Source organism: Monomorium pharaonis, chromosome 5, assembly GCF_013373865.1.
Source record: "Monomorium pharaonis isolate MP-MQ-018 chromosome 5, ASM1337386v2, whole genome shotgun sequence".
Classification (NCBI taxonomy): Eukaryota; Metazoa; Arthropoda; class Insecta; order Hymenoptera; family Formicidae; genus Monomorium; species Monomorium pharaonis.
Window position 1 is genome coordinate 15,844,497 of NC_050471.1, and position 13,708 is coordinate 15,858,204.

The 13,708-nt window shown below is 36.0% G+C and overlaps 1 protein-coding gene across 4 annotated transcripts in view; it reads right to left on the reverse strand.

The window, feature by feature from the left end:
• Positions 1–13,708, reverse strand: part of LOC105832055 — a 130,221-nt gene that overhangs the window by 68,728 nt on the left and 47,785 nt on the right. For all 4 annotated transcript variants that reach the window (XM_036287439.1, XM_036287440.1, XM_036287441.1 and 1 more), the window contains one exon: positions 11,030–11,129. In XM_036287439.1, coding sequence (XP_036143332.1) covers positions 11,030–11,129 — 100 coding nt within the window. The remainder of the gene's footprint in view (positions 1–11,029; positions 11,130–13,708) is intronic.

Sequence of the window (13,708 nt, forward strand, 5' to 3'; positions counted from 1 at the left end):
GGGCCTTAAAGGCATTAAAGGAGCCCACAGATCAATGGGATACACTCATGCTGCACATTGTCGGTTCTAAACTCGATAGATTAACGCAAAAAGAGTGGAAACGCACCATTGAAGGCACAGACATGCCTAAATTCGACAAATTGATTAAATTTCTAAAACACAAATGTAATGTTCTAGAGAACATTTATCACGATGTAAATCCCGCCTTAAGCGGCAAGCATGTCAGCTCACGCACAGACGACACAACAAAAATTAAAACTAATATCATTATAAATCAATCGCGATCCTGTGTGCTCAGAAAACCATTTTATATATGCATGTCAACAGTTTTCAAACCTCGATATAAAAGGCAAAAATAATATCGTTAGGACAAAGGGTCTTTGTTTTAATTGTTTGAAACCAAATCATGTAGCGAACGTATGTAGATCAAGTCATTGTCGAAAATGCGCGATTAAACATCACACGTTGCTCCACCCAGCAGAAACTCAAACTCAGGACGCAAACAACCAAAACACGGATGACTTAAGTAGTTCTTGCTTATACACTCGCATTTCATCCGAAGTATTACTGTCAACCGCGATAATTTACATTCAAAACGCTAATGGAAGTTACGTAAAATTTAAATGCATATTAGATTCCGGTGCACAATCCAATTTCCTCATGGAACGAGCATGTGCAAAACTAGGCATAGCCAAGAAGAAAATTAAAAACCCGGTAGCGGTGTCAGGTTTCAACATCAATATCACACAACTTATCCGTGGATGCCACGGTCAGCTCGAGAGACAGAAAATTTACGACAAGGCTAAATTTTCTACTAATCTCGGTAATAACGGACAATCTCTCATCCAGGATAATTGAGCGTCAAGAACTGAAGATACCTAAACACATTGAGCTAGCCTCCAGAACTTTATAAACCCTGAAATAGACGCTCTCATTAGGGCAGAGCTCTTCTATGAATTACTATGTGTCGGTCAGATGCGACTGGAGAACAATAAGGGGATCCTGCTGCAAAAAACGCGACTGGAATGGTTGATAACCGGAAAAATTGATTACTCAAAAGCAGTTACCAAGCGATCGTCGTGCCATCTGGTAAGAGATCTCGAGTATCAAGTCGAAAGATTCTGGGAGCAAGTTCCCGGAAGGACTTACATGTCAAACAAGGAAAGAGAATGCGAGCGACATTTCATTCAAAACGTCACAAGGGACGACAGTGGTCGATACACGATCAGGCTTCCATTCAATAGCAAATTGAGTGAGCTCGGAAACAACAAACAAAACGCAATAAGGAGATTAGTTTCGCTAGAAAGACGACTAACGCGAAGTAAAAACATGAAAATAGAATATCGCACCTTTCTTGATGAATACGACACGCTTGGTCACATGCAAGAAATTTCAGATATATCTACAGACACCAAAGGTTACTTCATACCGCACCATGCAATCTTCAATGAGAACAGCCAGACGACAAGGCTCAGAGTAGTATTTGCCTCAGCGAAGAGTGATACCGGAGTTTCTCTTAATGACACTCTAAAGGTGGGTCCAACTGTGCAACAAGATTTGTTTTCAATTGTGACCCGATTTCGAACTTACACGTTTGCCATGACGGCGGACCTCGAGAAAATGTATCGGCAGGTGCTTGTACATCCCGCAGACTGTATACATCAAAGAATCTTATGGCAAGCTGATAACGCATCTCCTATAAAAATATTTGAGCTTAAGACGTTGACATGGCACGGCGTCGGCAGCATTTTTAGCTACAAAATGCCTAAAACAGCTAGCAATAGATGAAGGGCAAAATTTCCCTTTAACCAAACAGGTCTTAATGCAAGATTTCTACGTGGACGACGTCCTCACCGGTGCCTTTGATTTATGGCAGGCATTAACGTTGCGTAACGAGCTTATTCAAATAGCACATCGAGAAGGCTTCAATCTCAGACAATGGCGCTCAAATGCGGCTGAATTACTAAAGAAGCTTACGGACAATAAGCAAGGTGCTCACACCTGCTTAAACAACGTTAATGCTCTTAAAACGCTAGGTGTTTACTGGAGCCCCACAGATTACCTACTATTATTCCGCATTATCACAGACCCCAAGGGTAAAGGAAACACGAAAAAAAAAAATCCTTTCCAGAATAGCAACACTGTTTAATCCGCTGAGACTTCTGGGACCTGTACTGGTAAAAACAAGATCATTTTGCAATCCCTTTGGAAATATAAGCTGGGCTGGGACGAGGCAGTTCCTCAGGAAATTGCCATCAGCTGGAATAAGTATGATTCAAACTTAGAACTTCTAAATGATTACAGTATGCCACGCAGAATACTTGGAAATGGCCAAGGAGAAAGGCAACTGCATTGTTTTTGCGACGCAAGCGAAAGCGCCTTCGGGGCTTGCATATACTTCAGAACGAGCAACAAATCTGAAATCACTGTGAGACTAATATGCTCTAAGACTCGAGTTGCTCCCATGAAGCAAGTGTCTCTTCCCAGATTGGAATTACGCGCTGCACACCTACTTGCCAAACTGTACAAGGTCAGGACAAGCGCGATGAACATTCAATTCTCACGAGTTTATTTCTGATCAGATTCTACTATCACGCTTAATTGGATCAAGACTCCTCCACATCGATTGAAGACGTTTGTAGCGAACCGAGTCTCAGAAATCCAGAAGACTACTCAAGGCCACGAGTAGCGACACGTGCCATCAATTAACAACCCAGCGGACGCTCTATCACGCGGGCAATTCCCACACAAATTCATCGAAAATCACGTTTAGAGTCAAGGCCAAAGTTGGTTACGGGAGGGTGAACAGTCATGGCCTAGAACTGTTATCCCTGACATAGATATTCCTGAACAAAAAACTCACATCGTCCTACTCTCCCGCACTAGTGCACTGAAACAGAATATTATTAGCATTATTAATAAATTTTCATCGCTTGACAAGGTCTCTCGCATAATTGCATACGCGCTACGTTATGTTACGTATTTGAAAACTAAGAAGCTAATCAAGGGCGGTATAACCTCCGATGAGATGCGATCAGCTCTACATTACATGATTAGAATAGTTCAATCCGCTTCTTTTCCTGATGAGATGAAGTGCCTGAAGGGTAATCGCCCAATAAATCGTAAGAGTAAATTATTACCCTTATCTCCTTTTTTAGATGACACAAATATCTTGAGAGTGGGTGGTAAGTTAAAGCATTCCAACTTAGAATATGAAAATAAATACCCGATTTTATTGCCACATAACAGCCATCTCTCCGAATTACTCATTACTTAAGGGCTTAATGATAAACTGGCACATGCGGGAACGCAATCCACATTATATGCACTTAGACATAAGATATTGAATTCCAAATGGTAAAATGTGCGTGAAAAAGCTTTTACGAAAGTGTATTCCCTGCTTTCGCGTCAAACCCAGGATTTCCGAGCATTTGATGGGCAATTTGCCAAGGGATAGAGTTCAATGATCTCGCCCATTTGAAAATGTAGGCGTGGATTTTTGCGGCCCATTCTTTGTAAAGAAAAAAAAGCTTCAAAATAGAAATAAAGTTAAGGTCTATGTCTCAGTATTCATATGTCTAGTCACAAAGGCGATTCACTTAGAACTCGTCAGTGATTTCACTACCGAAGCATTCCTGGCGACGTTGAGGCGACTCTTCGCTTGTAGAGGTAAGGCTAGCATAATATATTCGGATAACGCCACCAATTTCGTTGGTGCTAATAACAAGTTGAAAAAATTGTATCAGTTTGTAGAACAAAACTTGCCTCAGATTCAGCCACAGCTCGCAAATAAAAAAATAACGTGGAAATTTATCCCCCCAAATCACCTCATTTTGGTGGCATTTGGAAGTCCGCTGTTAAGTGTTTTAAGCACCATTTGTACCGAGTAGTTGGCGATTCATTGTTCACATCTGAACAATTCAATAACTTAATTATCGAGGTGGAGGCAATCCTAAGCCGCTAACTACCATGTCAACAAGTCCTAATGATCTGATAGCATTAAGTCCAGCGCATTTTTTGATAGGTGCGTCGTTCACTTCCGGTGCAAGACTATACTGGTGTGCCGATCAATCGTCTATCTAATTGGGAGCACATTCAACGCGTTAGGCAGCATTTTTGGAAAAAATGGGCAAAGGAATATCTCAATGAATTACAACAAAAATACAAATAGTTCACCAAAGCGAAAAGTAATATTAAGATCGGAGCGTTAGTAATGTTAAAAGAAGATAACATGCCTCCAATAAGATGAGCGATTGTTCGCATCGTTGCGTTGCATCCGAGCGACAATGATATTGTACGCATTGTTACAGTAAAAACCAATGCTGGATTGCATAAGCGTAGTATAAAAAAATTGGCGCTATTTTGCCTATAGAGTGACAGATAGATTGAATTATAGTTCAATGGGAGGCGGTATGGTTAAGCTCGTAAGTAAGAGGGCCCCCGTGCTAAGCATGCAACACTGCGCTCTAGTAACCACCGTCACCGCCGCGCATCGAGCGTGATCAAGCGGCGTCAGTACGGACTCAAGCATCGTCCGAGACACATAGAATTTTAGTTCCGAACACTACAAACTTTCGAGCATGTGCTACCAGTAGCATTAATTGTACTGCAAACAGAGAGGAAATATAGTTCATTAATACAGTATAAAACAGAAGGAGTGTCGAGCATAGTTCATTTCATGCCCACGCTTTAACCAGTGTTCTTTACGCAAGTACGCGACTTACAAGCATCCGAGATTATCGAATCTCAGAAACGGCTAAACCGATCGAATTCTAACTAGGCTCAATAAAAAGTTTGAGATCAATTTGTATAAAAAAAACTGTTTTTATTTTTCTACATACCTCATGAGAAAAGATATCACAACACAAAGTCCAAATGTCAAAATTTTTATGTAAGATATGTCGAAAATGTCACTTTCACACTTTTGATACCAGAGGCGCTTGTATGCTATACTGCATGCAATTCATCCTACGTGTACTGAACGCGCCACAGGTTATTTAAAAACCTATCATACCAACAAAATATAATGGTATGAGCATGCGCAGCGGTTACATTCGCATGCGTTCGCATCGTGTATAATAAGTCACATGGGTCGCCAGGAGCTCGCGCAAAGTAATGTGCAGTGTGAGATTACGTTAAGGTTATATTATGACAGTTTTTTGAAGTAGTGCATTATTATACCGTTATGTCTTATGACTACCCAGCAAACACAGAACATGTTGTAATATTGCTGTGATGTTGCTACAATGTTATAACATTGCCGCAATGTTGCTGCTATGTTCTGTGTTTGCTGAGTAAGATGTCTTTTAACAATAATTAATTATATTTTAAAAGAGGTCAAAGTTGTAGTCACTGAAGTTGGCACCACAACTTTCTGCACAAGTTTTCATGACAGTTCTACTTGCCAAAATAATCCCAAATAATTTTAGAGTTCCCCATAAGTTTTAGAAACAATTCCGTTAATTTAGTTAAAAAAATGAAATTTGAAATTATAAGGTGCTAATTTCTCCTGACACCTCACTAGTAAAAAAAGTTATATCAATAGTTCTACTTGCACCCACAATAGTTCTACAGTTCCTGATAGATTTCAGCAATAGTTCTGTACATTAAATATATTTATACAATTTTTTAATTTGACCGCTGGCACCGCACCATAAGAGTAAACTAACATTTTATGGCGAGTTCCAGCCAACCTTTTGGCATTTTCTGATAGTTCTGTAATAGTTCCAACGCATTTTGTAAGTTTCGTCAACAGTTCCGGCCTTTAGGCACCTTTAAACAATTTTTAATTGAACCACTAACACCACACCACAACTATCCAACTATCACTTTATTGCGAGTTCCAGCCGACATTATGGCATTTTTTGATAGTTTTGCAATAGTTTGCAAAAGCTTTGGAACTATTGCAGATCTGTCATAAAATCGGCTGTTACTCGCCAAAGAATTGTACTTCACTCTTGTTGCACCCCTCGTTGTGAGTACGATTAGGGATCGCTGCCAGAGATCTCGCGAGGAAGGTATTTGGTCACTTACACCGTTATTCGTCTTGAGCATTTTTATTGTATTATTCGTTTACAGTGAATAGATCGCGACCCCGCAAGGCAGAGTGTCCCGTCTATGAGCTCGCTGTCCACGACCCCGCAAAGCAAAGTGTCGTGGTTGTTTATTTACAATAAGTTATATCGGCGATACACGACCCCGCAAAGCAGAGTGTCGTGTGTTGTCTTAGTTTGTCTACTTCGGATTGACCCGTCCCTCACTTTCTTTCGGCGGTTTATATACCTGTAAATGCGGTAGTCGGATCGAAAGAAGGGGAGGATTGCGTGAGGGCGTAAATCGGTCAGTATTCCAAATTATTGCTTAAACAGCAAACGCTGTTTAAAGAGCATTGCGCTAATTGTTGAACGGATTGCGCGAAACCTCGCGCGATGCGCTCGATGCTGACTGCTGCAGCTGACCGACTTACGTCATCGTGCTACTGACACCTTTTTTATCGTTATGAGTGTGTCACTTATAACACTCTTGTAGTGCAGTGCCAGTGATCAAATTAAAAATTGTTTAAAAATGCCTAAAGGCCGGAACTGTCAACGAAATTGACAAAACGCGTTGGAACTATTGCAAAACTATCAAAAAATGACATAAAGTCGACTGAAACTCTCCATAAAGTAATAGTTTATTCTTGTGGTGCGGTGCCAGTGGTCAAATTAAAAAATTGTTTAAATATATTTAATGTACGGAACTATTGCTAAAATCTATCAGAAATTGTAGAACTATTGCGGGTATAAGTAGAACTGTTGATATAACTTTCAATTTTTATTAATGAGGTGCCACGGAATGTTAGCACCTCATATTTTCAAATTTCATTTTTTTTAATTAAATCAAAGGAACTATTTTTGAATATTATCAGGAACTCTAGAATTATTTAAGGTGCATAAAATTGTCATAAAAATTTGCAGTACAGAAAGTTGCGGTGCCAACTTCACAGTGACAAAATTGTGATAAATTTCGAAAGGCATGATAGTGGTTCGCTGTAAGTGATGCGCAACGTGAGATAGTTGGAGACCAGAAAGAAACTTCTCCGAGATTTCTATCTGCAGAAGCAGTTTCGCGAATTGTGCTGTATTGATAATTGTGAGATACGTATGAAATAAATGGTAGAACTTCGAGGGAGAGAGAGAGAGAAGGGGGGAAGGGAGAGAGGGAAGGAGAGAAAGAAGGGAAAAAGAAAGGGAGAGAGAGAGAAAAAGGGAGGGGGGAGAGAGAAGAGAAAGAGAAAGAGAAAAAGATTAACATTTAATAACAATAACAATATTTAACCCTCGGAGGACACATAGGGTCAATTTGACCCTTACCTCGAATTTGATTGTAAATATCTTGAAAGCATTTTGAAAATTGACGGGCCTGAGGCTTTTTACCTGTAGTTTGGGGTACCAACTATATGTTAAGATGCTCCATTTGTACAGCGCAACACCTAATAAGTGTTGGGCATTATTCGAAGTCGGTACAGGGTCATTCTGACCCTGTTGTGTACTAAGCATCTGTTTTTCAATACTGAGCACGATGGCATATAGTTTGCGGCCACGTATTCAAAATGCCTTAGTACGTGTCGAGCAAGAATATTTCGATGGCAACAGTTCTTCTGAGGAGAATAATGTGTCAGTACAGTCAAACACTAACACGTCGTATTCAGATTATAGTGAAGCCATCGCCGACAATAAATAAATTAACTTTTACCATGAGTCATTTATATAATAAAGTATTCACATATATGCAATAAGAAATAAATTTTTCTAAAATTTTTTCACAAATATGTTTGATTTTTTTTTACCTTAAAAACCACTTTCATTACCTAACAAAATAAATACCTTTTTTTTAAGGTACACTAAAGTACAATTTTTTTCTTGATTCTACTACATTTCAAGAATACACACGTAAATTTTTAGCCAAAAATATTTAAAAAATTAAAAAATACAATTTTTTTCGTAAATTACGTTTTTTTTCAAAAAAAAAAATTTTTTTTGTTAATTTTTTTAAATATGTAAATAATTCCAACAGCACTTTTTATTTATTTCAATTGATTTAACAATGTTCCAAGTACATCTGGAAATTTTTTCAAGTTGATCGCCCTCGTCAATTTAAAATGGTGGACGATCAAAGTGTGTGTAGGGTCAGATTGACCCACAGTGTTCTTCGTGATCGAAAAAATAGGTGTGTTCTCCGAGGGTTAAAATAGATTTATCATTGTTAATTAATACTAATTAAAACATACATAAGAGCGAGTCTTTCTCTTTCTCTCTCTTTGTGTATATAAACAAAATTACCCTTTTTAAAAAGGTAAAAAAAGGCGCCAAATGTGTGTGAATACAATAATTTTTATTTAAAATAATTGTCACTCTAATAATCAAAGTTATACTATTTCAAGAATGTATACTACTTAGATTAAATTTTTCAACGTCAGTAATCTATAAATACTACAAAATGCATGATATCTAAACAAAATTACCTTTTTAAAAAAAGTAAAAAAAGCGTGCCAAGTGTATAATTTCCTTTAAGAAAAATAATCACAAAAGCCAAAATAATACTTTTAATCAATCAAATTCAACCTAAAAGATATACAATCTATAAATACTACAAAATGCATGATGTACAAACAAAATTACGTTTTTAAAAAAAAATAAAAAATGCGCGCCAAATGTGTGGTTTTCCTTTAAAAAAAAATCACAAAATCCAAGAAAACTTTCGAGAAAATATTTTCCTATAACGAAAAAAATCACAAATCCAAGATAAAACTTTTGTATAACTTTGATTATTAAAGTAATAATTATTTTAAATAAAAAATTATTGTATTTACACACACAAATTAATTTTTGTACAAAAATAAAATATAAATATTTTGCGCCATTTAAGAATAAACACTACAAAATAAGAGTGTTGTAAGCCGATTACAACCATACCTATCATAATTGCGACACGCATCTTTCGAAAGACGTTGCAAGAAGCACCTCTTTCGAAAGACGCACAAGAATCCGCCGCGCTTACGGAAGTCCCAAGTAACTTCCGTGAGATTACAACAGCGCGCTCGGAAGCAGTTCGTATCGCCCTAGAAATAGGCTCTACGCTGCAAAATCAAACCGCAAGGCTACCGCGTTCCGATGTCGAAACGCTTAGCCTCGCGGAAGCTACCGACGCCCGGTCACTGGCCCCCGAAATTGCGTCAGATACCATAATATATAAACGCGACCACGCCGTGACCGAGCGGAGAGTATCATAACAACGTCCGAGCAACGTCGCGTACCGTAAATCTTATCGCGAGTGTTACGTGACATCAACACAGCTGATTGTAAGCGCACGAGAAAGAAATAAAGACAACGAAAAAACAAGTAAGAAGAGTTTCCTTTCTCTTATACACTAAGCCGAACCTTCACCCTTTAGGTCCTAACCCTTAAGGCAGGACGAATCCCAACTACCGACGGGAAAGAATTCCCAAAACGAGCAAACGCTCACAACAAGAGTATTAAGTTTTTTCTCTACAAAAATAATGATATGAAGAAATATGCGCCAATCTATAATAGATGTTTATTCTTTGGTTAGCATTCATAGTTTAATTTTTCATTAAGTTTGAATCAGACTAAAAATTGATATTGGGATTGAATTAAAATGTAACCTAACCTAACCAATTAAGAACAAAACCAATATTCTTTAACTTTATTTTGAATGGTTAAATTCCAATTCAATCAATTTAAGATTGTCTTAAGTTTGTCGTTAGATACAATTTTGTTAACTATAAAAGTTATTTAATTATAAATTTAAAAAAATCTTAAATACAAGATCAAACTATAAATACCAGCCTTTCGTATTAAATTGACTGCTGTGCGCCGATGCGACCGATGCGAGGCTACTGCGCGCCTATAAAAAACAATTGTCAAGAAACATATTATCAAGAAATAGAGGATATAATATTGAATTGGCAAATAAGTTTTTGATACAAATAAATTACAAATATTACAAATAAATATTTTACTACAAAAACTTGGCGCTGCTAAATCAAATAATTTGCCAGCTCTTTACTTTTTTTGTGCGTGCATCTGAATATGTGTGTGTGTGCGCTAATCTGTGGCCTAACTTATCTTGCTCTACTCTCACTTCACTCGTTTATTCCCACTTAATCACAATCTATATAGTTAAAGTTAGACAAAGAGAGGTATTGCTCTCTCTTTGCTACACTTCCAGGTATTGCTCTCTTAGGGTAAGGTCCTATGGAGGGGATTACGCGGAAGCGGAACGAGCGAATCACCAATCATAGGATCGTTCTGATAGAACCCTTTTAATAATTCCGTCATGGGATCTCACCCTTATTCTTATGTCAGCATGCGTGCACCTATAAAATGTAAAGTCTATGAGTATAAATCTTGGTTACAACGCACACTAATCAACTCAATAGACCAAAAATGGCTGACCATCCAAAGACCTTACTTAGGGCCATCTGTCCATCGACGAACTTTGACCTTAGCTAAACAGTCAATTCACAATCAAAGACCATACTTCGACACATAGGTAACAAAAAATATCGTGTGTAACATGTGCGGACGCATCCTTCGTACTTGCAAAAAATAGCTAATTTTCCGCACTTGTAACGTAATATACTATTGTAGAGATTAAAAAAAAAAATTTTTTTTTAACTGATATTCTCAAATTTTTTGTTCAAATTTTGTTTGTAAATTTGATAACTAATTATAAAAAATAGTGCATTATTTAAATTTTTGTAAAAGAAAAGGTTGCTCTATTTTAGTCCATTCTTAATTTTCCAAAACAAATAAAATTGAAAAAAAATCTGATTGATTTTTTTAAATACAAAAAAATATGACACAAACGTACAAATTTTATTAATAAATTACTTATTAAAGCTTAAATATTAAAAAAACAAAATCATAAAGAATAACAAACTAAACAGGCCACTAATCCCCAAAAAATAATAAATGTTTTTAAGTGATGAGAATAAGAAAATTCTGCACATTAAAGTTCTTATTACCTTTCGTAAGTAGATGATAACACGATACACAAACACGGGAGTCGATATTTCCCTGATATTCCAATCTGTATTTCATATTGCAACACTTATTACACAGCACCTGCAAAATATAATTTTACATACTTGATTACTGACAAAAGGAAAAGCTAACGCAATGTCAAGAAATGTTAGTTTACAAACAGACCAATATATAATAACTAATGTATTAAAAAATTCGAGATTTTTTAACATTTTTATCAATTTAACAAAACAAAAATTGGTAAAAATACAAATTAAAACCTTACAGATTTCAATAATCTTGTTAAAATCATCCTAAGAACAACATAGGCATAAACTCTTAAAGCAGCATTCTCTTATTTCTCGGAAACTAAATATTACACTAAATAATTACACTGATAAAAACATGATATACTTATTATGTATTAAAAAAATTGATTCTAGTTTATTCGACCTGCGCGAGAGAAAGCAAAAAAGTGAGATAATAAGTCTGTTCGTGTTGTGTGCACTTTTTGCACTCAGCATCTTTTGTATTTTCGTTTGCTGTAATGCTCGAATTATCTCGTTTCAAGTATAAACATTTTTGGAATTTAATCAAGACTGAAAGAACAAGATAGCACGTATTCAAAGTAAAAAAAGAAAATTATTATTATTATTAGTAATCGCGTCCAGGTGTTGATAGTTTTAAACTTTTATAAAAGAGGGTAGTAGGAATTTGCCCTGACTGATATTATTAATCTTCCATTATAGAATATAAATTTTTGTGTAAACAATTAATTTTCTAATATTTCATCCCACTCTTCTGTTTCGAGCGCTCAAAGCAATAAAGTCACTATCTCCTTCTTTCTCGAGCTACTTCTTCTCTCAAGCTATCTTCTCCTACTTTGAAATGTCTTCTTCTTTTCTTATAGCATGATGTTGGATCTCGAGATTCTCAAGATACTGATTAAAATTTTTGATATTTCTCTCCAACAATGCGACATACTACGTTATTATCGACTATTTTTCTACAATATTTTCAATTAAATTTGTTCAATTGTTATTATACATGGTAATTCAGAACGACCCAGGTGTCCTTGCAATGACATTCCTGAGTTAATTCTGAAACAATTTTTCCTTTACAAAAATTTTATCCAAAGCTTACTTTTCGCATTATTAAATAAAATAATTACCAAATCACGAAAGGCATAGAGAAGGTAGGCAGGGCCGGCGCGACTACCCATTCAACACGGGTGATTACAAATTCGATGTCTTCATTCTGCTTGACGGATGAATTTTACCGAAAATAAACAACACTTTACGTGTAACATGTCACATGTAATAAAGAGTATAAATCAGAAATTTTTAAAGAACATTAAGTGTAAAAGAAAAATCGTTTTAGAATTAACTCAGGAATATGTCACTACAAGAATATTTGGGTCGTTCTGAATCACCCTGTATATATAAAACGTTCTACGTCACTTGTCTGCCCAAAATGTTACGTAACATACAGAGACACGTGATAACTCAAAATTCTTCTCAAATACTTTCAATAACCACCTGGTATTAAAAAAAAAACAAGGTAGCGACTTCAATATGGCTTGTAAACCTGTGGGAAATTTCACAAATTTTTCAAAAATTCCTTGTTATTACCTTTTAAAAATAGAATCAGACCTAAAATCTTACTAGGGATAATCAAGATCGCTGATTACAAATCTGAAGTCAGATCACTGAAATTCAAGATAACGAATCCAATATGGCATCTGAAGATGCCAAATATCGTATAAATTTCCCGAAAATTCCTTGTTAGTAGCTATTAATCATTCATTAGAGTGCTGGCATTTTTCCCTTAAAAAAGTGATCGCAAAAATCGCCCGTTTCGTGGACATCGAGTTTTAATACGATTTTAATGGTAAATGATTGTAAATTATCAAACATTCCCCTAAAAATTTCGAATTGAGCATATCTTTTATTGCTGAGATATGAAGAGTTAGAGTTAATATTATTCACGAATGAAAATTACGCCATTTTACACGTTCAACATAAGATACTTTAAGATTATTTCTAATAGAAAAAAATGTTTCTGATAGAAATTGTTCATGTAGTAAGAGACTAATTCATCGTCACTTCAAATTAACTATCAAGTCGAAATTGTGAAGGTCATTTGCAAAGATCAACTTGCAAAATTCAATAAAATGTTTTTCAACTAATGTCGGATATCTGCCTTTATCTTCCCTTATCTGGTCGGATCAGTGAATTTTCTTACCTTAATTAATGAAACCTTTGCATAATTTTGTCCTAACGGGCCAGATCACTAGATCATCTTGTCTCAACTGTCCAGATCACTACATTATCTCAACTAGCCGAACCTCTCAAACGCTTCAATGCGATTCCAAAAATTTTTAATTTTCGTGAATTTTTTACTTGAAAACGATACGATTTAATCAAAAAAATCACAGAATACTACTTTTGTTAACAATTTTTCGTAGGTCAATAACAATTGTGTAATCTGTAAAACATCTCGGTGAAAAAGCTACCATTACTAAAACTATTAGAAAAATCATAGTAAATACCGCAGCATTTCAGAAATCGGTGATACTTATATTTAAAATATTGTTATAAGATTATCGGATTTATAAAATATAAGGCAAGATAAAACCGTGTTGACATAAAATGACGTTAATAAAATACTCCCATATATAC